This window comes from Orbicella faveolata, unplaced genomic scaffold (genome assembly GCF_042242905.1).
Source record: "Orbicella faveolata isolate gen_17 unplaced genomic scaffold, um_ofav_v1 contig_35, whole genome shotgun sequence".
In the NCBI taxonomy this organism is placed as follows: Eukaryota; Metazoa; Cnidaria; class Anthozoa; order Scleractinia; family Merulinidae; genus Orbicella; species Orbicella faveolata.
In genome coordinates this window covers 8,803,991-8,827,839 of record NW_028301564.1, presented here as the reverse complement: position 1 = coordinate 8,827,839, position 23,849 = coordinate 8,803,991, and the positions used below count along the sequence as shown (strand labels likewise).

At 39.5% G+C, this 23,849-nt stretch overlaps 2 protein-coding genes across 2 annotated transcripts; one reads left to right on the top strand and one right to left on the bottom strand.

The window, feature by feature from the left end:
• The first annotated feature begins 2,133 nt into the window (after window positions 1-2,133).
• On the top strand, window positions 2,134-9,119 carry LOC110050076 (small ribosomal subunit protein uS12). Its single transcript, XM_020755945.2, has 3 exons — window positions 2,134-2,210; window positions 2,332-2,491; window positions 8,810-9,119. Exons 1-3 carry the CDS (start codon window positions 2,207-2,209, stop codon window positions 9,075-9,077), a joined length of 432 nt encoding a protein of 143 aa, XP_020611604.1. The 5' UTR covers window positions 2,134-2,206; the 3' UTR covers window positions 9,078-9,119.
• A 10,168-nt stretch (window positions 9,120-19,287) lies between these two features.
• On the bottom strand, window positions 19,288-23,814 carry LOC149103118 (uncharacterized). Its single transcript, XM_089273116.1, has 2 exons — window positions 23,136-23,814; window positions 19,288-20,260 (listed from the first exon to the last, which is right to left on the bottom strand). Exons 1-2 carry the CDS (start codon window positions 23,411-23,413, stop codon window positions 19,642-19,644), a joined length of 897 nt encoding a protein of 298 aa, XP_089129242.1. The 5' UTR covers window positions 23,414-23,814; the 3' UTR covers window positions 19,288-19,641.
• Window positions 23,815-23,849: the final 35 nt, after the last annotated feature.

The window sequence follows — 23,849 nt, the reverse complement described above, 5'->3', positions numbered from 1 at the left end:
CTGACGTTACCTGAAATATAACTGCTATCCTCAGCCAAAACGAGAGGGTGATATCACTCATTTACAAAAAATAAAAAAAGCGTGCATCTGAAGTCGAGAACGGAGTTTATCACACTAGCAATGCTAGAACGCATGCGTCTTACGTGTTGAGTTCTACAACAAGGGAAGGCACTCAACGTTCGTAGGTAGTCCCGTATGAAATGTATCTTCTACCTAACATATAGTTGACTTTGAAGTATATATGAAATAATTCATATTTGAACTGCGGTAGTAGATGAAAGTGAAGTATGATCATCGCAGTAAATTTTAAGCAACTGGAAAGAAGCCTGAAAAAAAAAATCAGGGCTTCAACGGGATTCGAACCCGTGACCTCCGCGAATACCGGTGCGATGCTCTACCAACTGAGCTATGAAGCCACACATTGGGAGCGAGGTCAATTAATTGAGTTCATATCTTCCCGTGAGTGAAATGATGTGAAGTATATATGAAATAATTCATATTTGAACTGCGGTAGTAGATGAAAGTGAAGTATGATCATCGCAGTAAATTTACTGCGATGATCATACTTCACTTTCATCTACTACCGCAGTTCAAATATGAATTATTTCATATATACTTCACATCATTTCACCCACGGGAAGATATGAACTCAATTAATTGACCTCGCTCCCAATGTGTGGCTTCATAGCTCAGTTGGTAGAGCATCGCACCGGTATTCGCGGAGGTCACGGGTTCGAATCCCGTTGAAGCCCTGATTTTTTTTTTTTTTTCAGGCTTCTTCTTTCCAGTTGCTTAAAATTTACTGCGATGATCATACTTCACTTTCATATAGTTGACTTTCACGCTAACTAATTTGCGCATGCGTTTGGAGCAAATTGCTTTTGTTCTTAAGAGAATGGTACCACAAGGATAGCATGAGATTTGCAAAACCATATATATATTTTTGTCACGTTAATAAGGAAGGCAACATAAATATGACGGGTTTTGCATAATGCACTCGGGCACCTACCCCACCCAACTCCCCTTCCCGCGAGGCTAATTGATTAATTGAGATTAATGGCGTTAGTGCCTAGTGCCTTAGCGAACATCAGCCCTAGTGCCTTAGCGAACATCAGCCCCCTAAACCATCCCAATAGTGCACTCTGCACTAAAAGCTTTCATTTCTGGACGGTTTTTACGTCTCTGCAGCAGCAGTTTAATAGTTTTATTTGATGACAATCATTTCAGTCCGATATTTTTAAAGGTAAAAAGTATGAAAACTGTTCAAATGTTCTTTGAAGACTATGCGGCACCAAGTTAAAGTGCAATTTAATTAAATCAGACTTTCAACGTGTCAGAAGTTTTTTTCTCTTTCTTTCTATTTTCGATGAAGTTGTGTTGTGTTGTGTAAAAAGGGTAAACTTACGACTCGTATAAAATGGGAAAAAGTCTCTAAATTAACTTGAGTATTTTTGAGCAAAAATTCCTCTTGGGGGTTGGAAGGGTTATGTGATCGGTGAGTGAGGGAGTTATGCATGTGCGCGTGTCACACCAATCACAGTGCGGGTTTTATCAAAGAACGAATCAAATTGCCTGTTAGAAAATAAGATGTATCTACATTAATCTGGAGACGTGTCAGATTACTGTAGTTTGTTCAGTCAAACGTTTCATGGCTTACTATTTAGCTATCTTACCATGACCGATGTAACATCGCATGTACATCATAAATTCCCAGTTTGTTTCTTGCTGTACATCACAACCAAAAAAACTTGTCAAATTAACCAAATCGTTACTGTAAACAGCTCCATGAATGCTCCTATCTCCGACACTTCACACAAAAAAGTAACTCTTGCACGCCTGGCGTGCCTGTGTTTATTTTTGATGGCGTGACAGAGTAGACAGAGTGGTGAGTCCAAGTTGGTGTGGTCTATAAGCTAAAATACTGAGTTTGCAACGGATTCTTACAAAACTTCGAATATCTCGTAAATTCGGCATGATAAATCGGTGACCATTTGTCTGTGAAGGTGTTTTTTTGTTGCGTATATGAAAAATACCAAAAATTGTTGATATTGCGTGACATTGTGGAACAAGCCAATCAAATCCCTCGGCCTTTGCTGCCTTTCTGCTTGCTAGTCATGATGGTCAGACTTATTCAATCCCATAATAGTCAGTATAAATCCACGCAGTGCACTATGGATCGTTCTCTTCGTTAGTTCTTGGTTGGAAGATGGGTAAGGGTACACGTGTTTTGGGATTTTTCACACTTTTTACCGTTCACAACAACATAGAACACCCGAATGAACATCAATCTTCAACCTTAGTCACTCTATTGCAATACCTTGTTTTTTCAAGGAAAGCCAAGAGGTTTAAGAACCGCTCGTAAACTCAAGAATCACCGCCGAGACCAAAGATGGCACGACAAAGGATACAAGAAAGCGCATTTGGGAACGGCTCTGAAAGCTAACCCTTTTGGTGGTGCTTCTCATGCTAAGGGAATTGTTCTCGAGAAAGTGTATGTATAGAAGGATTTTTTGTCTTTGTAAACGTAACTTTAAAGGCTTCAAAGCTTTATTTCCTCCATGCATGATCCATCACCATCGATACTACCGATTTTTATAACAGGCTATAAATCTACTACTTCAATTTTGGTTGTTCAAAAACAATATTCAAAATTATGACGTTACGAAAGTGCATAATAATTAAGTACAAAAGTTCTTTCAGTTGATTTCTTAATTTAGTGGCGCCACAGCTGACTTGTGGGGAGTATAGAAGCGTATGTAATTCACTATTTTAAAAAGCGAGGTTAGAGTCACTGGGTTGAGGTAAACCATGAATACACAGTGCTATTTCCTCGAACATAAATTGTGTACTTATTCACTGGATGGCCTGCTTCCGTTGTGCCTGGAACAGCAGATAAACTTGGTCACCTGTTCACATACATTATAATGGATAAAGATCTTTATTAGCACTTTGTATGGTACGGTGTATTGTAAGAAGTTATGCCATATTGAGTGGAAATACAAATGACTTTCAGAAGTATACAATGATTTAACATGCTGTAAGTCTAATACAATGCTGCACAAATATGATTTGACAGTCACTTGTGTATGGATTTTTGAGTTTCTAATGTGAGACCAAAGTTTTGAGTTTTTAGTTTCAAATCAAGAAATTTAATGAGCTTGTTTTTGACTGACCTCTTAATGAACAAGAAGCCTAAAGGTTTTCATGTGGGATGCTTTGGTTGATGCGCTAATGTCATCAACTTTGAATGGCTATCTGCCTAGAAATAAATCCAAATGGAAATGCCAACATCCGGTTTTGCAATGGTATTTTCTTCAACAAAAAGATAACATCTATTGTTTAGATATCTGGTACATAGCTCTTCTTGTTTTAGATAAAATATGACTATTCAGGTGGTAAAGGGATTTCAAATGAAACAAATACAAAGAAATGACTTTTGGCCTGGATCAGCTATTCAAAAATCAGGTTTCACTGTATAAAAAGTAAATCTTTCAAACTGAAAATATGACTTTGGAAGCATGCAAACTTGTGCCAGTGCCTTCTCCACTCATCACTAAGACCTCTCCATGGAAGACCTCTTACAAGACATGCGATAGTAATCCAGTAAATGTATGCCCACACGACCTAACCCATGGGTATTGTTTGTTTCACTTAAGGTTACTGTATACCTTCAGAGGTGTCTCGTGTCCAAGGGATGTAGTGCATCCAGTTTAAACTGTACATGCCTAAACCCCCATATCAAATTAAAGCTTATAGAGCTGGCTAGATCAGTGAAGTAATCAATATCTTCACTAGTGAGGATATGGAAAATAAGCCACCCAAGTCTCGGATGTGGTTTTGTGTGAATTTTACAATTGGTGTATCTTCCAGAGAACACTTGTGCCTATATAATAAATGTTTATATGTAACGAAGAAACAAAAGATTTCAGTGTGTAGTTTTGTAAGGTAGATTGCAGAATGCTTGGCCACTGAATATCTAAAAAAACTCTGTTCTGTTAAATTCAAGACACTTTATTTTGTCTTTTAACCCTTTACCCCCAAAGGCAAATGGCAGTTTTTCCTAAATCAGCAAATAAAGACTCTCTACCTGTGTACAATATACTATTTGAAAGCTACTGATCAGCTTATTTAAGAACTGACATCAGCCGTTATGAAAGAGGTAGTCATTTTGGGAGAAATAGTTTTAAAATGTGAAACTGAAAAACTTCCAACACGTATCAATTCTCAAATAAGATAAGTATGCCCCTGAACTATAGCTTATTAAGCAGGAAGTAGTACTTAGCTTGATGTGAAACAAGTCTTGCATTCCATGTGCATCTCAAAAACAAAATTGGAAAATAATGGGGGTGGTCAACCATGCCTTAGATAGGAGGGGGTCACAATTTTATGCCTTCAATGAGCACATCTTTACAAGGCAATTTTCGTGGTAAAAATTCTAGTAATCTGTCAAATATTCACAAAGTTATGATGTTGTGTGCCAAGTGGCACTCTTAGGAGTAAATTATAGTGGGCAGTGATCTCCCGCCTTATCTTTCAAATCAGTCAGTTGTAGTTCAGTTATAGTAAACAACAGAGTAATCATATGGTCAAATGAACAATAACAAAGTCCTAGAACTTATAAAGTGATAACCTGTGTCTATTGGCCGAATTTTTCACTTACCTGCCAAGCTTGAATTTTTTGAAGCCAAAAGAAAAAAGATCAGTTTTTCGCGATTGCTTCTATGCCATGATGCTAGAAGTGACACGGGAACGAGGTTGTCCCTGCCAGTTATTTAAGGTTACTTCCCCAACTTCGCGGGTGCCCTTCGGGAAGAATACCGTACGTGCACCAGTTTCAATAAAACCCCAACAAACTACATATCATAAGAAAGCTTAATAAATGTACTTTACGAAAAAAAATACCATTTTAGCAATGTTTTCTTTTAGGAAGTGTCAGGGGGCAGTAAGGCATGAAACGACCAAGGCTTCTTCTATTGAATTTATCAGGTATCAGATTCTGCAGTACAAGCAAAATGGCTGCACAGTCTCATTCACAAGACATCAATCAACAAAAGTGTGTCAGGCTTTTTCGATATTCTGATTGGTTGTCTAGATATCCACTTCTAAAGGTGGAGTAGCTAAAAATATGCAAAACATGTTGCGTAAATGGATGCCACTGGAAAAATGTGGTAAATATCAAAATTTCCCAACACATTTGGGTTTGTCATTATCTCTGGAATGTTCTGGTGAAATTTCACGAAAATCCGTCAAATCTGCATACCCTATAAATTCACTCAGTGGATGTAATCTTCCAAAAATTAAATGCGAGATTTTAGCTCGTAAAGGTTCGTAAACAACTTGCGCCACGCCTGGAGATTATCACACTTTATAAAACCGCAAACCAATGGAACAACAGGACCTCCTAGTGTCTATGACAATAGATCAAGATTTCCTGGGAAAAGCATTGCATTGCAACATGTTTTTGTTATCTCGCTCAGTGGAGTTCAATTCAGGATGGCGATGTAATATAATGAGCAAAGATGGCAAAGGCAAAACCCATGCCAAAAAGGTTAAAGGTGGAAAATGTGCCGCTGAAAAACAAGACGTTAAGGAATCAACGGACAGCTTAAGAAATACCCTTGTTGCTGAAATGAGTTCTCTTGGGTAGGTTTCATTTTCTTCATCACTTCCGCCAGATTCTGATGAAGAATCTTGTTTGCAGCCTGCACTAACATTGACTTTGATTTTTAAGCTACTTGCTCCAAGGATAATCGAATGCTCCGGATCTTCAGCAGATGCTGAGATTGTCGAAGGCATTTGGCCAAACCAAGAGCCTTTGTCGCTTTCAGCAAGGTTTTTTTTCCTTTCCTTTACAATATGGAGCTTTTTCTTTCTTCTTTGGGCTGGTTTTTTTCGTTTTCTTTACCCAAGGACTTTTTTCTGTATTTGATTTTTCCATAGGAGTTAGCGTAAAGAGCTTCCACGTGGGAATTTTTGTCAAGTGCACGATGTAAATAAAAATATGCAAATGACATGAAATACGAGCGATGAACATTTGCCGCGAAAATTTCCCCAAGGTTCAAGAGTGTGACACCTTCCTAGTTTATTAACTTTATTTGTAAATGTGTTTTTTCTAAATAACTCGGCCGCTTTTTGAGATTTTTAATTTTCTTTTGGAAACACTAGATAAAATGACGAACTTAAATTTTGTCAAATAAAAGAAAAAAACGATTTTTTTGGTCTCTGAAGGTGGGAAATAACATTAAAACTGCAAGATGACTACAAAAACACGATAATGCGAAGGGCACAAAATACAGTGGATGCTTTGAGTTTTCTCTTTAACAAGTACTGATGTATGTTGAGTGTGTTGCATACAGTTTATATGCTAATATAAGCATTTTAAAGAAAAGAAATGTTGCACCCCTGAAAAAAAAAAAAAACCGGTGTCATGTTATACCCCTACCTTCACATAACAGCCACTCTCCTCTGCCCCCAAGATGGCAGGTGTGGAGAGGGTTGACTGTAGGAGAGATTTTCTGATTGAGACCATTGAGATTTTGGTAAAAGAATGGTTGTTAAACATAAAACATGGTAAACATGGTAAATTTAATCAGGTTTGGTTGATCTGAAGGCCCAAATACTAATGGGAAAATGCTGAAAGTAGCATTTCTGAGCATATGAATTTCAAAATTTTTTGTGGCAGCATGCACTAAGAACCCCCCTAGAAGCATCATGCCTTCGCGCCCCCCCCCCCCCCCGCTAGAAGGTCTTCACCTCGTGCCTTCACTGCTTAACATGCAGCTAAGCCCCCAATTTTTTTCGCTCATATACATCTTGTTTCTGTTATCACCACTGCCAAATAATGATAGTTTTAACTATATTCGTTAATTTTCTATGAATTTTCAATTTTTGTAAAATTGGCCTTTCCCACGGCCACAACTGAGTAATAGCAAAGAATGGGATGAGTTGGCCCGTGGTGTCATCGAAGGAGTAACAATGTTTTGCTTCTGAGAAGAATATATACAAACATACAATAGTGTGATTCAAAATTGTTGCAGAATGCAAAGATGTGTTGGAGGGAGTAGCAATACAACAAGCTTAGGAGAGAGCAATCCTCTTTATTCAATACCTCTATCTCAATGACACTCATCCGGAAGTGAAAATGAAAAAGCAAATTTGTAAGCAAATTTCATACTCCCAGAATTCTCTATTTGCCAATTGCCCATAATTCACTCTGTTTTCCCCACAAATTTTGCAGAAAGTATTGTGAAATTGTCTTAGGAATGTACAGACCTCTCAAGAGCATTTCACAACAATAGTTTATGGAAAATTGGGGGGGCAAGCATAGTGAATTGTTGGCATTTGGAAAATAGAGAATTGACAGCCCTGACTGCTGTGGCCAATTTTGCATCCAAGATCCACCAGCCAGCCAGCCGGCCGATTGTGCGACCAGTTGTCCCATAAAATCTCACTCCAGTCTGCATTAGGACTAACCCAATAAGAAATACTGGTTGATTTTCAGATGCTTCTAGCAATGCGTTACCAACGCTTTCTTACAAGTGCTTAAGGTCATTCCCCAGTATTGCATTGTGCATTCCTACTGCGCATAATTTCACGCGTGATTAACGCGCGCGCATTAAAAAATGGCAGCTTTTTCTTTACGGCTGGACCTTCGCATGGAGGTAATTGGTCATTTTCTTACAAACGAGTATGGTGACCTATCATTTTTTCTCTTGTTTTAAATTGAGTAATATATTTCTCTGTATAAAATATAGACCAATTCTCAGTGTAGGACAAAAAACAATCGTTGGAAATGTGAATTTAGCAAGCAATCGTGACTACAACCATGGTGCTATTATAAGGATTTATTGGGTATAAACAAGGTGCTGTTGCTCCTAAATGAACGTGGGGACCAGTCATTTTTATTTTAAAATTTAAGTTCCTATAATATAAACAATCAATAGGCAAAGTTTCACAAAAATCTCTGTGTAGGTTCTATTTCAGTGGAATGACCTTAAAATGCCATCTTATTTTAAGAAGCTTTGGTTATTACTTATTGTAAGTGTTTCTCATGAAAACAAGTTTTCTTTTATGAAAAGAGTAATTTCAGTGCATTAAAATGGTTCCACAATTAGTTCAGATAACTCAAATGAAATGGTTGTTAAAACCTCTGGTCAATTTGTTGATCAGAGAAAATGTTAGTAGCAGCTTGTTTTAATTGTGTCAAAAGTTTTAATTTTTTCATTAATCTCAATTGTTTGGGTGTACGTCATGCAATGGTGATGTAGACAATGTGGTCTGTCAACATTGTCTTGCAGAGTTGGTAAACATTTTTAAATAACTTTTCTGCTGTGGTCATGAAGTCCAGAGAAAAGATCTTTGTGAAAGTTTAGTGTCAGAATCATCGTTTCAGTTAAAGAAGTTTTGGTTATTACTTATTGTAATTTTTCTGTAAAGCATTAGTTTTTTTATGCAAAGAGTAATTCCATACTTTGCAAAGGTTCAAATTTCATATCAATCATCACTCACTGTGCAATTCATCAGTTTGCTCATAGAGGACTTTGATTTCATTTCTGTACCAACTTCAAAAATTCCAATTTTTTGAGTAAATTACTCAACCTAAATCTGGGAGAAGAAAGTAATGTTTGGAAAAAGTACGGATAAAATATTGAAATTTTGTTCAAACATGTGAATGAACCCTGTGTTCAGTATGTTTAATTGTGAATACCATGTGCAGCAATGGCATAGATAAATTGGCCTAACTCTGTAGTGAGTGTTCAGCCTTGAAGGCCCAGTGCTTACTGGCTTTTATTCCCTCTTTTTTCCTCAGGGGAGTTGAAGCCAAACAGCCAAACTCTGCTATCCGAAAGTGTGTGCGTGTACAGCTCATTAAGAATGGCAAGAAGATCACAGCTTTTGTGCCAAATGATGGTTGCCTTAATTTCATTGAAGAAAACGATGAAGTTTTAATCTCTGGTTTTGGCAGAAGAGGTCACGCTGTTGGTGATATTCCTGGAGTGCGATTTAAGGTTGTAAAGGTTGCTAATGTATCACTTCTTGCTCTTTTTAAAGAGAAGAAGGAACGTCCTCGATCTTAATGAGACTGTAACAGCAATAAACTTGTGTAAATTGTTTCAGTACATCTTGTCTGTGTTTTTTTGTGGTGTTATAACTTTTTCCCCTTAAAGTAGTAAATTGTTTAATCTTTGTGCAGGACAGCTGCTTTTGGCACTAGACAATGCAACAGGCCATTTGTCTCCAAACATCTACCAAGTATAAACCATAGTTAATAGAGGGAAATGGTTAGGAAGGCCAGTAAACATCAAAGAAGCAAACAAATAGACTAAGAGTTATGTTGAAGGGCCATTGACCCTGCACATGTTTTGTTTTATACTTACTGACTATGCATGAATTACATAATCGCAATGCTTCTACCGTTTGTATTTTGCCACCCAAAATAGTAAACATACAAAAAAGAACTTTGCCAAGTTTCCTAACCATTTCCCTCAATTAACTATGTATAAACCTGCCAATAGCTTGGCCACATTTTTTTTCCCTGTCAAAATGACTTATGACGTAGTTCATATTATTAGTACCCTAGGAAAGTTTGCAATGAGGCCAAAGTGTCCCAATGTCACACACCACCACAGCTAAGCACAGTTCCCATAACTTGAAGCAACTTTGAGTACAGTGATACTGAGAAACAAGAATTGGTAAAAGAAATCAGGTGTATAGGATATTTGAGGTAAAATTACAGTACGACACATCAAGGGACTTTTGGTTCTTGTTATTTTTGAGCTTTCAAGGTTTTAAGAACTCAGGATTCCATTCTTACCACTATCATTGGATAGAATGCTAGTCCTAATAAGACACCTTGTAAACAGTCAATTTGAAATCGTTGTCGGTAGCACACAATCTAACGTGAAAGACAGTTCAACTTTTACTTGCTATAAAGTTTAAGAACACGGCGATAAATCACGAAACATTTTGGCTACAAAAATAGCTTTAAATTTGGCGGGCGGTTACAGTAGATAGAATACGACCTGCTAAGTTGATCAATCACAGCGCGCGTAGTAACTGATATATATTTTTAACAAATTGACGTCAGTTTTTTATGCGTCTGCCCTCTTATTGATGATAAATTGCTTCATAACATCGTCAAAGTGGCTGAGGAACCACGAGCCGCATGCGAGTGGTTACGCAGTGAACTTTGATCAAAAACCGGGAATAAACGAGGGGAAAAGACGCCGTATACTTGTCGTAAACAAAAATAAGTGAATTTTATTCTAAATGACGCAAACATTGTCAGTAGCTTTTCTCGTTTTTTGATTGGCTACTTAAAAGAGTCAAAATCTCATTGGTTAAAATGCTGACAGGTTGACAGCTGAAAGTTGCAGAAATTAAAATTTCATAAATTAAAAGCCCATACGTTACGTATGGGCTTTAAGCTCATATATACGACCGTTTAGATCGCGTATATACGTATTTTTAAAGGGCCACACATTTGCGTAAATTCAAGCGCGGGGATATGCGAAATAAATGCCCAAATATACGCGTCCTACAAGGACCCATATATACGCGTGCTAAAATGCGCGTATATATGCGGGTCTCGTAAATTACCTGGTATATGCCAGCGCGAAATGTGCCTTTTTAGTGCAGAGTGCACTATTGGGATGGTTATGGGGGTTGCCTGCCGCTAAGGAACTAAGGCGCTATGGCGCTATGGCACTATGGCGCTATGGCACTATGGCCCTATGGCGCTAAGGTGTAAACTTTAATGTATGTGTAATTAATTAATTTCAATTAATTAATTAGTCTAGAGGCAGGGAAGTAGTGGGAGTAGGGTGGGAAAGGTACATGTGTACTCTACGTAAAACACATTCCATCGCCGTCGCTTAACTTTGAACATCGCAAAGCTATATATTTGTTTCAAGTAACCCCTTGCTCTCCTTGTGGTACCATTCTCCTTAGAACAAAACTAATTTGCCCTAAACGCATGCGTAGATTAGTTAGGGTTCGTGGCCTCTATATTAGGTGAAGGATACATTGCATACGGAATCACGCACAAATGTTGAGTGGTTTTCCTTATGGTAGAGCTCAACATGTAAGACGCATGCGTTCTAGCATTGTTAGTGTTATACACTATCTTTACACGCAGTATTTTATATATCGTGTCATGTGACCAAGGACGGCAGTTATTTTTCAGGTAGCGCCAGTTGTCCCTTTTTATTGCAAAAGTGAAACGTTACTGTGGCTGCGTAGCTTTTAGAATTACAAACAGGTCGGTTCAACAGATATCATCTGCTGTTTTCAATCTACAATAGTGTGCTTGTCAGAGTTCAAATATATTGCTTCTCCTTAGCGACTTGTTTATTTCTTGCCTTAATTGTGTCTGTAAGAGAGACCAAAAAGTTCTCAAGTTAGTGGCGTTAATACTCCGCAAATTGTGAATTTGTAACAAAAGAAACCAGAAAAATGCTCAAATATTGCTGCAGACGCCGTGGCACCTAATGAAAGCGCAAATTAATTTAATCAGTCTGTGAGGAGACTCATTCATATCGGCCAAGTAGCGCTGTTTATCTTCAATACTTTTCGTTGAAAAGCTTCTCAGCCATCAATATCGTTGTGTGTTAATTTTGAATTGTTTTATTGTTAACAACAAAGGTGGCAACAGAAAAAGAAAGTGGTATTTCATGACTATCTGATAATTAAATTAGTTCTTGTTCATCGGTAAAAATTTGCATTTTTAGTAAAACATCGTCTCTGTTCCGTTTCTTCATCACTACATCAGATATTTAACTTTCTTTCATTTATCTCCAAAAAACAAGGACATCTTCCGTATGTTTTGGAGAAAACAGGGGTTTCATATTACATGGCTTTGCGAGGAAAACAAAAGTATCAAGTTACAAAGTTGGCGTGAAGAGCTAAATTGTCACGTTTGCTGCTTCAGCGTATTGTTGAATTTAAAATGAACGAAAATCAACTTAAAGCACCAGTAGTAATTAATTTGTGCGTAATGTTTGGACCTTGAATGAAAATACAACCTTGAAACATACACACTGCAAAGGGGAAAAGCCGTAGCAGACTACCAAGATAGACACAAACCGGAAGTGAACCGAGTAGGGGTGAGTACTTATGGGACTACTGTACCAGAGCTATCAATTGCGCTCTGCACTATCTGAGATTGTCTCACTAGTTAAGAGAATGGCTGTTCGTGTATGATAGCAATGAAAATTACTTTAACTAAAAATCGTCAATGTGGCGGCACTGGCGAAATGGCTTGTCTTGCTCTATCTGCCATTTAATGTTTATTAATGCAGCTCTCCAGTTACTGAATTTCTAGAGACAGTTATGCGTGTTTTGAATGACTGTTCAAGATTTTATCCCCACGGTAATCGTAACATGACAGAGAACTTGATCGTTCGTCGTGAAGTTGCTGTGGATTCTGTTCACCGTTTAGGACAGAGGTGCCCAAGCGAATGCTGAGAGAATTCTGCTTCTCGAATTGCTGGTGATACAAATTCAGTACTTACTACATAGATGGGAAATGTTTGCAGTTCAGTTTTGAACTTGAGTAATCTCAAACTACACAAAGCATAAGCAGTGAAAAACAGTTTTATAGAGAAAAATTTATATTTGGGTTAACTTTTAATCCTGGGTTAGCGTTAACCGGCTTTCGAACAACCCGGCCCTGATGATTCGAGAAATAAGACTGACGTGGGTTTTCCAATTCTGGTATCAGTATCATGCTGGGTCATTTGCCAAGTAGAAACATCTACGTTCAGCGTCAGCGTGTAAGGGAAAGTTTTTTTCAAACTGACCCAGCAGGGTCTGATTTGAGGTGGCTTAATACCATCACAAGGCGTCAGGGGACCTAATTCTCTCTGGCACATTGATGGACTACACTGCTTGATCAGTTGGAGGTTTGTAATACATGGTGGTTTTGACAGGGCTTTAGACTTTAAGTTTTGCAACAAAAAATTCTGCTGCTACTGGGCTCGCTCTGTTCTTAGCTACTGTGCAAAGTTATAGATTGCCCTCTAGAGTGTGTTCAGACGAAGGGGATGAAAATTCAGAGGTAGGAAGAGCTATGCTATGGCACAGGGGATTTAATAGGGGAAGGAAAATTGCTGGGTTGTCTGTACACAACCAGTGAATTGAACGTCTCTGGAGAGAAGTCTTTATTGAAGTCGGTCAGTTCTACTACACTCTGCTCTACCAGATGGAAGGAAATGGCATCCTGGAATCGACAAGCATAATCGATCTGTTCTGTTTGTATTACATATTTCTTTCCAGAATTAACAACCAGTTAAACTTCCTAGTTGAGGCATGGAATAACCATGCTGTACGCACAACCAATATGGGTGAACGCAGTGATTTTACAAGATATATGTAATACTGGAAATACTAGCTGTCAAGGACACATTTGATGATAACACCCAACCAGATGAATTATCTGGTGAAGACTCAATAGGACTTACACTAAAGTCGCATTCTGTTTCCTAAAACTCCCCTTGAGGTATTGATATATCATGGGCTGGACGACCCACTCTTCCCTTAGAAGCTGATGCAGTTGGCAAAGCGGCCCTAATGGGAGTACACTGAGGTGCATGAAACTGCTCTTAATGCAAACATTTCCCATCTAAGTAGCAAATATTGCATTTGTCTCACCAGCGATTCTCGAGGCCGTATCCTCTCAGCATTCGCCCTGGTACCTCTGTCCAATGAATCAACTAACGCCGGATTAGCCTGCGTAGCTTGGCGGTTTAGCAATTTTTTAAGCAATTTAAGCGCAAGTGCTCAAAGCGACAAAGCCGCGAAAACGAGTAGGAACCCCCCAGTCTTCTCGTGGCTACGCTGCATTTGGCGCTCGTTATCGCGGCTTCGCCGCTTTCTTAGCGTTCAAATTGCCTAAAAACCGCCAAGCTACGCAGGCCACTAAACGATGCACAGAGTAATCCACAGCAACTTCTCGACGATTAGCGTTAGATGATAAAATCTTGAACAGTCATTCAAAACACGCATAACTGTTTCTAGAAATTCAGTCACTGGAGAGCTGCAGTAACAAACATTAAATAGCAGATAGAGCAAGACAAGCCATTTTACCACTGCCGCCATATTGACGATTCCTAATTAAAGTAATTTTCATTGCTATCATACATGAACAGCCGTTCTCTTAAAAGGCACATTTCGTGCTGGCATATACAACGTAATTTACGAGACCCACATATATGCGCATTTTAGCACGCGTATATATGGGTCCTTGTAGGACGCGTATATTTGGGCATTTATTTCGCATATCCCCGCACTTGAATTTACGCAAATGTGTGGCCCTTTAAAAATACGTATATACCCGATCTAAACGGTCGTATATATGAGCTTAAAGCCCATACGTAACGTATGTAAACGAGTATACGCGGCAGAAAAACCCGCGTATACCCTGTCGTAATTTTGAAACGAATGGGCCAACCATAAGGACTGAGTAAAAATGCAGAAACTGTCCAATTTGGGGAAAAATAGGACAGTTTGTCTCGGCCAATGAAATTAAACTATTAACTTTCCGAAGATTATTGAAGGCCACGCGAAACCTTCCGAAGATCACCCGAACACTCCCGAAGATTTCCGAAGATCCCCCGCACACTTCCGAAGATTTCCGAAGATCACCCAAACAATTCCAAAGACTTCCGAAGATCACCCGAACACTTCAGAAGATTTCCGAATATAAATTAAATAATAAATTACTTAATTGGCCACTCCCCATTGGGGTTTTTCAGGACCAATATCACCCGAACATCTCCGAAGATTTGCGAAGATCACTTGGGTACTTCCGAAGATCGCCCGAACACTTCCGAAGATTTCCGAATATCACCCGAAGATTTCCGAATATCACCCGAACATCTCCGAAGATTTCCAAAGATCACTTGGGTACTTCCGAAGATCGCCCGAACACTTCCGAAGGTTTCCGAAAATCACCTGAAGATTTCCGAAGATCACCGAACACTTCTCAGGATTTCCAAAGACTTCCGAAGACTTTCCGACTTTCCGAAGACAATCTCCGGCAATCTCCGAAGATCACCGGATATTTTCGAAGCTTTCCCAAGTTTCAGAAGATTGAGGGCCCAGTCTGTTTTTCTTCAGAGACAGTTACTGTAGTTTTCCTTGCAAAGCTGTATTACCTCACGAGCTATATAATTAATAAGTAACAGGACTACATGCTTGTCCAATTTGGAAATAACTGGATTCAAAAAATTCCTCTGACAGCCAAATTGGACTTGGCCTGCAGCCTCGTCTAATTTTGGCTGTCAGAGGAATTTTTTTCATCCAATTATTTCCAAATTGGACAGCATGTAGTCTTATTCCATATACAAAGAAACCTCCGTGAAAGAAGGAGAGAGAACAGTATTCCTTCACTTCCATACAAACGCTGGAAAACTACAAGGTTCATTTTCTCGGCCCTAAGCTGAAATGACAGCAATTAATGACATTAATGAACTCAATAATTGACTAGCATTGGCATTTTGGAAATAACTCTATTTGCTCGCCAAATGACTTGTTGCGTTCGGCGAGATGAAGACTGGAGTGAGATTTTATGGGACAATCGGTCGGCCTTGACAAAATTGGCCCCCCTTGGAGCAGGGGCGAACACTATAATACTGAGTTTCGCGTTTTGGAAAAAATCGCGAAAATTAATTCAGTACCTGCAAAAATTTCGGACCAAAATAGTGTCCGAAAATAAAACCGTCTGATATATTAAAAGCATATCGGAAAACTTTAAAGCATGCACATTCTTGGCGACGCCATCAAATGTATTCAAGGCCAATGTTCATGATAGAGCCGAAACTCGGTTCTGTTCATTATTTTTATCACTGAAAAGAAAGTTTTTGTTTCTTTTATGAAAAACATAATGCAGATGAAATCCATTTTGCGGTACATAGTTATGATTTTTGATCCAAGTTTTAATGATAATTGCATTGCCAGTGGTGCTAGTCCTCTTCTGCTTCATTATCAATCAACACAATCGAACAGTCCTCTTCATTGTCAATTATTTCTCTTACGGAGCGAACTGACACTGAGTGAGATTGTATTATTTTATTGTCAGCTGGGGAATCAGTAGAACCTTGAGGGAGTAGTAAAACCATAATTCGTTTCAACCTAATTCGTGTTTTGTGGGCGAAAATTAAGTTAAGCTATGTTCAGCGGTGTCCGAAATTTTTGTCCGAAGTTGTCCGAAATTAGATAAAAAGTTTCCGAAAAGTTTTCCGAAACGTCCGCAGATTTTTTGCAAGTAATGTACACGCGAAAAAAGAGTGCCAATAATATTTTTACAATAACTGTCTAATTTCTCTCGCGCTGATTGGCCCATTTTTATCATCAATAAGAGCACAGACGGTTAAAATTTTAATTTATGCAAGCTTTCAAGGCCAACTTTCAGCTGTCAAACTGTCAACTTTTAACCAATGAGATTTTATTGACTTTTTTTAAGTAGCCAATCAAAAAGCTATTGACAATGTTCGCGTCATTTTAAACAAAATTCACTTATCTTTGTTTACGGCAAGTTTACGGCGTCTTTTCCCTCATTTATTCCCGGCATTTAACCATTTTGGGGTCTTGTTATTGCAAAAAACAAATCGACGTCAGTTTTCTATGCGTCTGTTCTCTTACTGATGATAATTTGCGTCATAACATTGTCAAAGTTTACTGCGGAACCAGACATAACATTGCCAAAGTGGCTGTGGAACCACGAGCTGCAGGTGAGTGGTTCCGCAGTAAACTTTGACAATGTTATGACGCAATTTATTATCAATAAGAGGACAGACTCATAAAAAACTGACGTCAATTTGGCCAAACCTAAAAGCGGAGCTTTTGGGTCGGGTTGTTGAAAGCCTGAATAAACTAGGATAAGCGAGAATTTTGATTTGAGTTTTTTTCCTTGCGGCCCTTCGAGCTACCGGAGCTCCGCTATTAAACGCGTGAAATTCAATAACAGATTAGGTAAGTAAACAATACATGGATCTTAAATGTTGAGTCACGGGTTCGTTGACAGTTGTTCGATTTCTGTCTTTGAACTAATAGAGTCTTAGGGTCTTGTTTTCAACTAGTTAGTACTCTTCCTCCGATTTTAATGCTGTTTTTTCCAGCTTGTAAATCCGCCTAAACCTCTTTAGTACAGTTATCAGTCATGCTCGGATCAGGATTTGGCAGATTAAAGCAAAGGCAAATCTATTTATGAAAAGTTGTTTCCTAGAATCACGAAAATTAATACTCGCGAAATGTAGCTCCTGAATTTTTAGAATTTTCCTGAAATGACGAACGTGTGAAATTTAGTAAAACCTGTAGATCGTTTTCACGTGACGTCATCAAATTCCAGAATCCAAAACTAAAGAGCCACGAAAATTTTATCCTCATAAGGTATAAGGATATCTAAACTTATATCTGTTTACAACTTTTCAGCTCAATAGCGTGCTCACCAGCGCCGTTTGAGGTTCAGAGTTACGGCGGTGCGTGACATACCGCTCTGATCGCGTTTGTGGAAAAATATACACTTATCTGGTGATTTTCAACCCTTTTAGGAGTTTAAGTGTTAGGAAAAGAGCTTGTGTAAATGTTTGCTGGTTCAGTTCAGATAATCAGTTGCCTAGATAGCCAAAGTAAGTTCCAGATGTTTGCACTATTTTCCGGTGGCCCCACCCCCAAGCCAAGGAAAAGACCCTGGGAACGAGGTTGTGGGTTCTGTAAATTTGCGCAAAACACTTCGGCGAATATCTGAACTTTGGAAAAACGCAGACACCCAAAACTTGGAGAAGTGTCTTCTTTACCTGTCTCCTATAATATTAAAATTTCTTGACTTTATCCACTGAATAGTTTTCGATTTATTTTTTCGTTGCGTGACAGTGACAACCATCTATAGTAAGGAAAGGGCAACAGAACATCCAACGAAATCTCAAGCTGTGTTTGTGATTAAACTGAATTAATTTACACCTCAGTACGATTTATTGGACTTGAGTCAGGAGGCCAAAAGAAGAGAGAAAAACAATCACCGATGGGTTATTACATAAAGTGTACGGAACTGAGGCACAGTCAAACAGAGAGCTGCTTCAATGCTTGATAACCCAAGGAGCCCTTTGATCTTTTGTGTTCAGAAAAACATCACGCATAGGAGTTGTTAAAAACATGAAATGACGCAGTGGCACTACGGGTAAGACTGAGTCAATTTGGGTTAAGGTTGTCTGTAAGGGCTTCTTTACAACTATTGAGAGATAACCACTGTCGAGTTGTTAGCACGCCCTCATGCAGACACGAAAAAGTGTTAACATCATCGTCACCTCTTATATCATTTATTTGCTACAATATAAAAAAGAACTACAGTCGAAGGCCTCTCCAAAACGGCCACCTTTGGGACAGAAGAAAAGTGAGGTATGGAGTTATGGTGAGGTAGGGATGTAATATGTAAAGAGAATTGCTCATTTTGGCATATCTATACGCAACACGATTAAACTATATCATTAAAACAGAAACAGAGACCAGCGACGCGCGGCATGGATCAAGTTTGATGACCTTGTACAATAAAAAAATAGGGTTTTCTATACACCGTTCGTCAGTCGTTGACTAACTGGCCATTGTCGAGAGGTCATCAGTTTGGTAGTTTTGTAGTGTTTCAGTGGTCGTTGCCGTTGTAGAGAGGTGACCGTTGGTGGAGGTTCGACTGTATCATAGATACAGAACAACGATTTAGATAAGCCGACAACACCTCCCAAAAACACCCACCAGGCTTATCGCGGAGGCCGCCTCAATTGCTAACTGAATGTGGTGTTAAATTTTAGCTTTGTGTGCGCGGCATGACCACTTCAGCATTATTCAGTTCAATAAAAATTTAACAATTTTTTCTTAAAGCTGGGGAAGCTTGTTAAACCAGTGATACATACTGACAGAATTCCAAATTACGTTGCCAAATAAAATCCACTGAAATGTTATTCATGCTTACTAGACAGACAGGGGCTATACGGATGGGTTATCAGTGGGGGAGGGTGTGGGAAGGGGGGGGGTGGGTTGGGAGTGGGAGCAGATCATGGGTTACCTTTGATGAATACGAGTTTACTTTTTTTCTTTTCGATCATATAATATATAAACAATAATCTTCATTTGGATGGGTTAATGAACTTGTATAAGCTCAAAGATGTTTGGATACTGACCAAGTTCTTTCTTGTGTGTTCATGGACTTGGATGCAGTCAAGGTCGATGACAACATAAAAAGGAACAAGGCTAATATCCAGCTGGCTTGGTCAAAAAGGATTTATTAATGTCGAGGAAAAGGTTGTTGTTGTTCATCGTGGTAGATGCAGTAATAAAGTGTATTATCGTTTGTCTCACGATGTAGTCACTTGAGATGTAGATCGCGACGTTTCGACTGCCTATATATTTTATATTTGTATTTATGTTAGTGTCCCCAATTAGTTATCTTTCGCTAAATACTCCGACACTCAAATAAAGTTTATGTATGTTTATGTATGTATGTATATATGTATGTATGCTAGTCTTCTTCAGGCGATAAGGTCGACTGATTGCACGGTATCATTTATATCACAAAGGTCGGCTGTGATTGGTGCATTTCGATCCTCCTATTGTTCCATTGTTCCGGCGAGTAGCTGTTCCCTCAGCGGTCCGCTATTGCACCGTTCTCCTGTTGTTGTGTATTTTGATCGTGGGCATCCATGCTTCAGGAATTTCAATTCCACTATCCCTGATGATGTTATTAGGATGAAGTCTTATGTGAATAGCTTCCTTGACCCTACGTGTGTACCAGTGAGGATCTCGATCAATAAACTTGACCTCATTCCAGATAGGATAGTGGCCGGTCTCGTGGGTGTGTTCAGAAACGGCGGAGGTCTGGGTACGGGCGAGTCGTATATCCCTGTCGTGTTCTTTGATCCTCTCCTGCATAGATTTCCCTGTTTCCCCGATGTAGACTTCGCTGCGCTCACAGGGAATCCTGTAGACAACATCATCCTGTTTAGGCGGGTTGACGGTGTCCTTTGGTCGCTCTAAGTGTGACCGAAGTGTCGTGTAGGACTTTAAGACGGTGCCAATGCCTTGTTGCTCTAGGCAGCGGCGGGGAGACTCCGAAACTCCTTGGACATAAGGTAAAACGGCGGTGGATTTAAATTCCGCGACGGGCTCTCTTCTTGGGGTTGTTCGTGCCTTTGTGATCTTCTGTACAAAAGAGGAGGGATATCCGTTAGAAACAAATACAGATGACAGATGTTTCTTCTCTCCAGCGATCAGACTGATGGCTTGGTCACGAGACATTTAGCCCAGTCGTACAGACACTTCACAATACCGCGCTTTACTGACTGAGGGTGGTGTGAATCATGCGCTAGGTACTGATCAGTATGTGTTGGTTTCCTGTAGACACTGGTGGTAAGGCGGCCATCAGGTTCTCTAGAAACTGACGATCTCCATGGTGAAACGGATTGATGGTTGTTGACTGTTCAGGTGTTGCAGGAACTGGTCAACTCTATCCCGATCCAGGATGTTGAAAGTATCATCTACGTAGCTTTTCCAGATCTTAGGCTTGCAAGGTGAGGACTCTATTGCTTGTTCTTCAAATATCTCCATGTAGAGATTAGCAATAACCGCGGATACAGGGCTCCCCATGGTTGCGCCGTCTCGTTGTTCGTAAATCGATCCGATGTACTGGAAGTAGGTAGATCTTAATACGAAATCCAAGAGGTCCGCGATTTGAACTGGTGTAAGTGTCGTGCGGTCAGCCAGGCCTGCGTCGTTCTCCATTTTTTGTAGCGCGGCTTGTACGGCGCCCTCGATCGGTACGTTGGTATACAGTGACTCTACGTCGAAAGACACCATTAAACGTCTCGTGACCAAGCAATCAGTAATCGCTGGAGAGAAGAAACATCTGTCATCTGTATTTTTTTCTAACGGATATCCCTCCTCTTTTGTACAGAAGATCACAAAGGCCCGAACAGCTTGTTAAGAGAATGGTTAAATTTAAGAAGCGTAATCACTTGTGCAATCTTGGTGCTGTCCTAAAGGACAATCTTCATAAATTCTGGTCATATTACAAAGCAATTACGAAAAGTAGTAAAATTCCAGGGGTTATTAAGCATGAATCAATGCAGGCGACCAGACCCGTTGATCAAGCTAATTTATTTAATACTTTTTTTCATTCAGTTTTTGCTCCACCCGATCATGACACCACTTCTAATTGCCTACAACGACTTAACGTTAGTGTTCAACGCGAATTGTGTGAGTTAAAACTAAGCCCTTACAGTATTCTTAATCAACTTAAGTCACTTGATATCAACAAAGCGTCCTGGGCGTCCCCACCAAGTTGTTACGAGAGTGCGCTGCAGAAATTGCAACCCCCCCCCCCCCCCCCTTATGCAGATTATTCAATATGTCTTTGGAGCTGGGGGCTTTTCCTGAAAAATGGAAAGACGCTAATCTTGTCCCTGTTCATAAAAGTGATTCCAAGTCTCTGGTGTCTATATATCGGGACATTAAATTCTTGATGTGCTTTCTAAATTACTGGAGAGGCAAGTTTATATTAAGATCTTTGGTATTATATCCCCTCATATTACGCAATAGCAGCATGGCTTTTTGCCAGGCAGATCAACTGTGTCTCAATTAGCCCAAGTAGTTCATCAGTTCGCTAAAGCTCTTGAAATGAGACAACAAGTCGATGTCATTTATCTTAATTTTTCCAAGGCCTTCGATCGAGTACCCCACGTACGAAAAACGTTTGTTTAAGCTCGAGTGCCTTGGAGTCAAGGGTCCTCTGTTAGCTTGGTTAAGATCTTACTTATCTGGCAGAAGACACAGGGTTGTAATTGATAATGAGGCATCTGATTTTCTCCCAGTCACATCTGGAGTCCGCCAGGGATCAATTTTGGGACCCCTGCTCTTCTTGGTTTACATAAATGACATGCCTGATGTAATTTCAGGGGATACATCATTGCACCTTTTTGCCGATGATTCGAAGTGTTTTCGCCTAATTCTCGGCCAAGATGATCGCGATAAATTACAGGAAGACCTGAATAAGTTATTGGAGTGGTCACGCATTTGGGGAATGGAGTTCAATGTCAAAACGTGTAAGGTTCTAAGAGTAGCACGAACTAAATGTACTTACTAGAGAGATTATTTTCTTGGAGGAACCAAGTTGGAGCGTGTTGCTGTTGAAAAAGATCTGGGTATTTGGATCAGCTACGATTTAAGCTGGAATCATCACGTTGATATTGTCACGTCCAGAGCTCAAAAGATGCTTAATTTGCTTCATAGGACATGTAAGGATATGACTGATATTAGAATTGAAAAGTTACTTTATAATACTTGGGTGCGGTCACGTCTAGAATATGGCAGTGTGGTATGGTCGCCTTATACCAATAGAAATATTACCAGCTTAGAACAAATGCAGCGCAGAGCCACGAGATTCATTCTCCGCAAGGAGTATTCTGAGCACGAACGCCTGAATAAATTAAATTTATTACCTTTACAATATCGTAGGGAAATTCATGATCTCGTATTCTTTTTTAAATGTTTTAAGAATATGTATAATTTAGATATTTTGGACTTTGCATCGTTTCGAACTTGCAACAAGCCTTTGAGAAAGATTGATTATCAAACACTCAATGTTCCGTTTAGTCGCACAGAATCTTTTAAGAACTCATATATTATACGGGTTTGTCGCTCATGCAATGAACTACCTCTTAACATCAGGGAGTCTAACACCTTGTCAGTCTTCCGCAAGGAATTGTTTGCTTATTTTTACGATAAGTTCAGTGCTAATTTCTTATCGTGATTATCTTATTTTTTAATATGAGTTTAGAGTAATTTTTAACTAGGTATACATTCATACAATGATACACAAAGGCGGCTTATATTAAGGAATCTTGTATTCTGTTTTAAGCTGTCCTCAAATTCATTGGATTGACTTGTTCAATGTAATGTAATTTGGAATTTTTATTAAAGATTAAAGATTAAAGATTAAACCCCAAGAAGAGAGCCCGTCGCGGAATTTAAATCCACCGCCGTTTTACCTTATGTCCAAGGAGTTTCGGAGTCTCTCCGCCGCTGCCTAGAGCAACAAGGCATTGGCACCGTCTTAAAGTCCTACACGACACTTCGGTCACACTTAGAGCGACCAAAGGACACCGTCAACCCGCCTAAACAGGATGGTGTTGTCTACGGGATTCCCTGTGAGTGCGGCAAAGTCTACATCAGGGAAACAGGGAGATCTATGCAGGAGAGGATCAAAGAACACGACAGGGATATACGACTCGCCCGTACCCAGACCTCCGCCGTTTCTGAACACACCCACGAGACCGGCCACTATCCTATCTGGAATGAGGTCAAGTTTATTGATCGAGATCCTCACTGGTACACACGTAGGGTCAAGGAAGCTATGCACATAAGACTTCATCCTAATAACATCATCAGGGATAGTGGAATTGAAATTCCTGAAGCATGGATGCCCACGATCAAAATACACAACAACAGGAGAACGGTGCAATAGCGGACCGCTGAGGGAACAGCTACTCGCCGGAACAATGGAACAATAGGAGGATCGAAATGCACCAATCACAGCCGACCTTTGTGATATAAATGATACCGTGCAATCAGTCGACCTTATCGCCTGAAGAAAACTAGCAGTAAGCAGTCGAAACGTCGCGATCTACATCTCAAGTGACTACATCGTGAGACAAACGATAAAACACTTTATTAAGTATCGGTCCATATAAGGATAGCACCACGCGGCAAGGAATGCAAAAAGGTGCTAACTTTTGTGCAATTTTGCTATTGTTGTACCATACTTCTGATTGGCTCAATTAATAAACTCTACCAAAACTTCAGATAGC

Excerpts from the sequence above, each read along its gene's own strand:
- LOC110050076 (XM_020755945.2), top strand. Across the intron at positions 2,492-8,809 it reads GGAATTGTTCTCGAGAAAGT|GGGAGTTGAAGCCAAACAGC; the intron begins GTATGTATAGAA and ends TTTTTTCCTCAG.
- LOC149103118 (XM_089273116.1), bottom strand. The coding sequence starts at position 23,413 with ATGAAGTCTTATGTGCATAGCTTCCTTGACCCTACGTGTGTACCAGTG. Across the intron at positions 20,261-23,135 it reads CGGGTTGACGGTGTCCTTTG|TCTGATCGCTGGAGAGAAGA; the intron begins GTCGCTCTAAGT and ends CCAAGCCATCAG.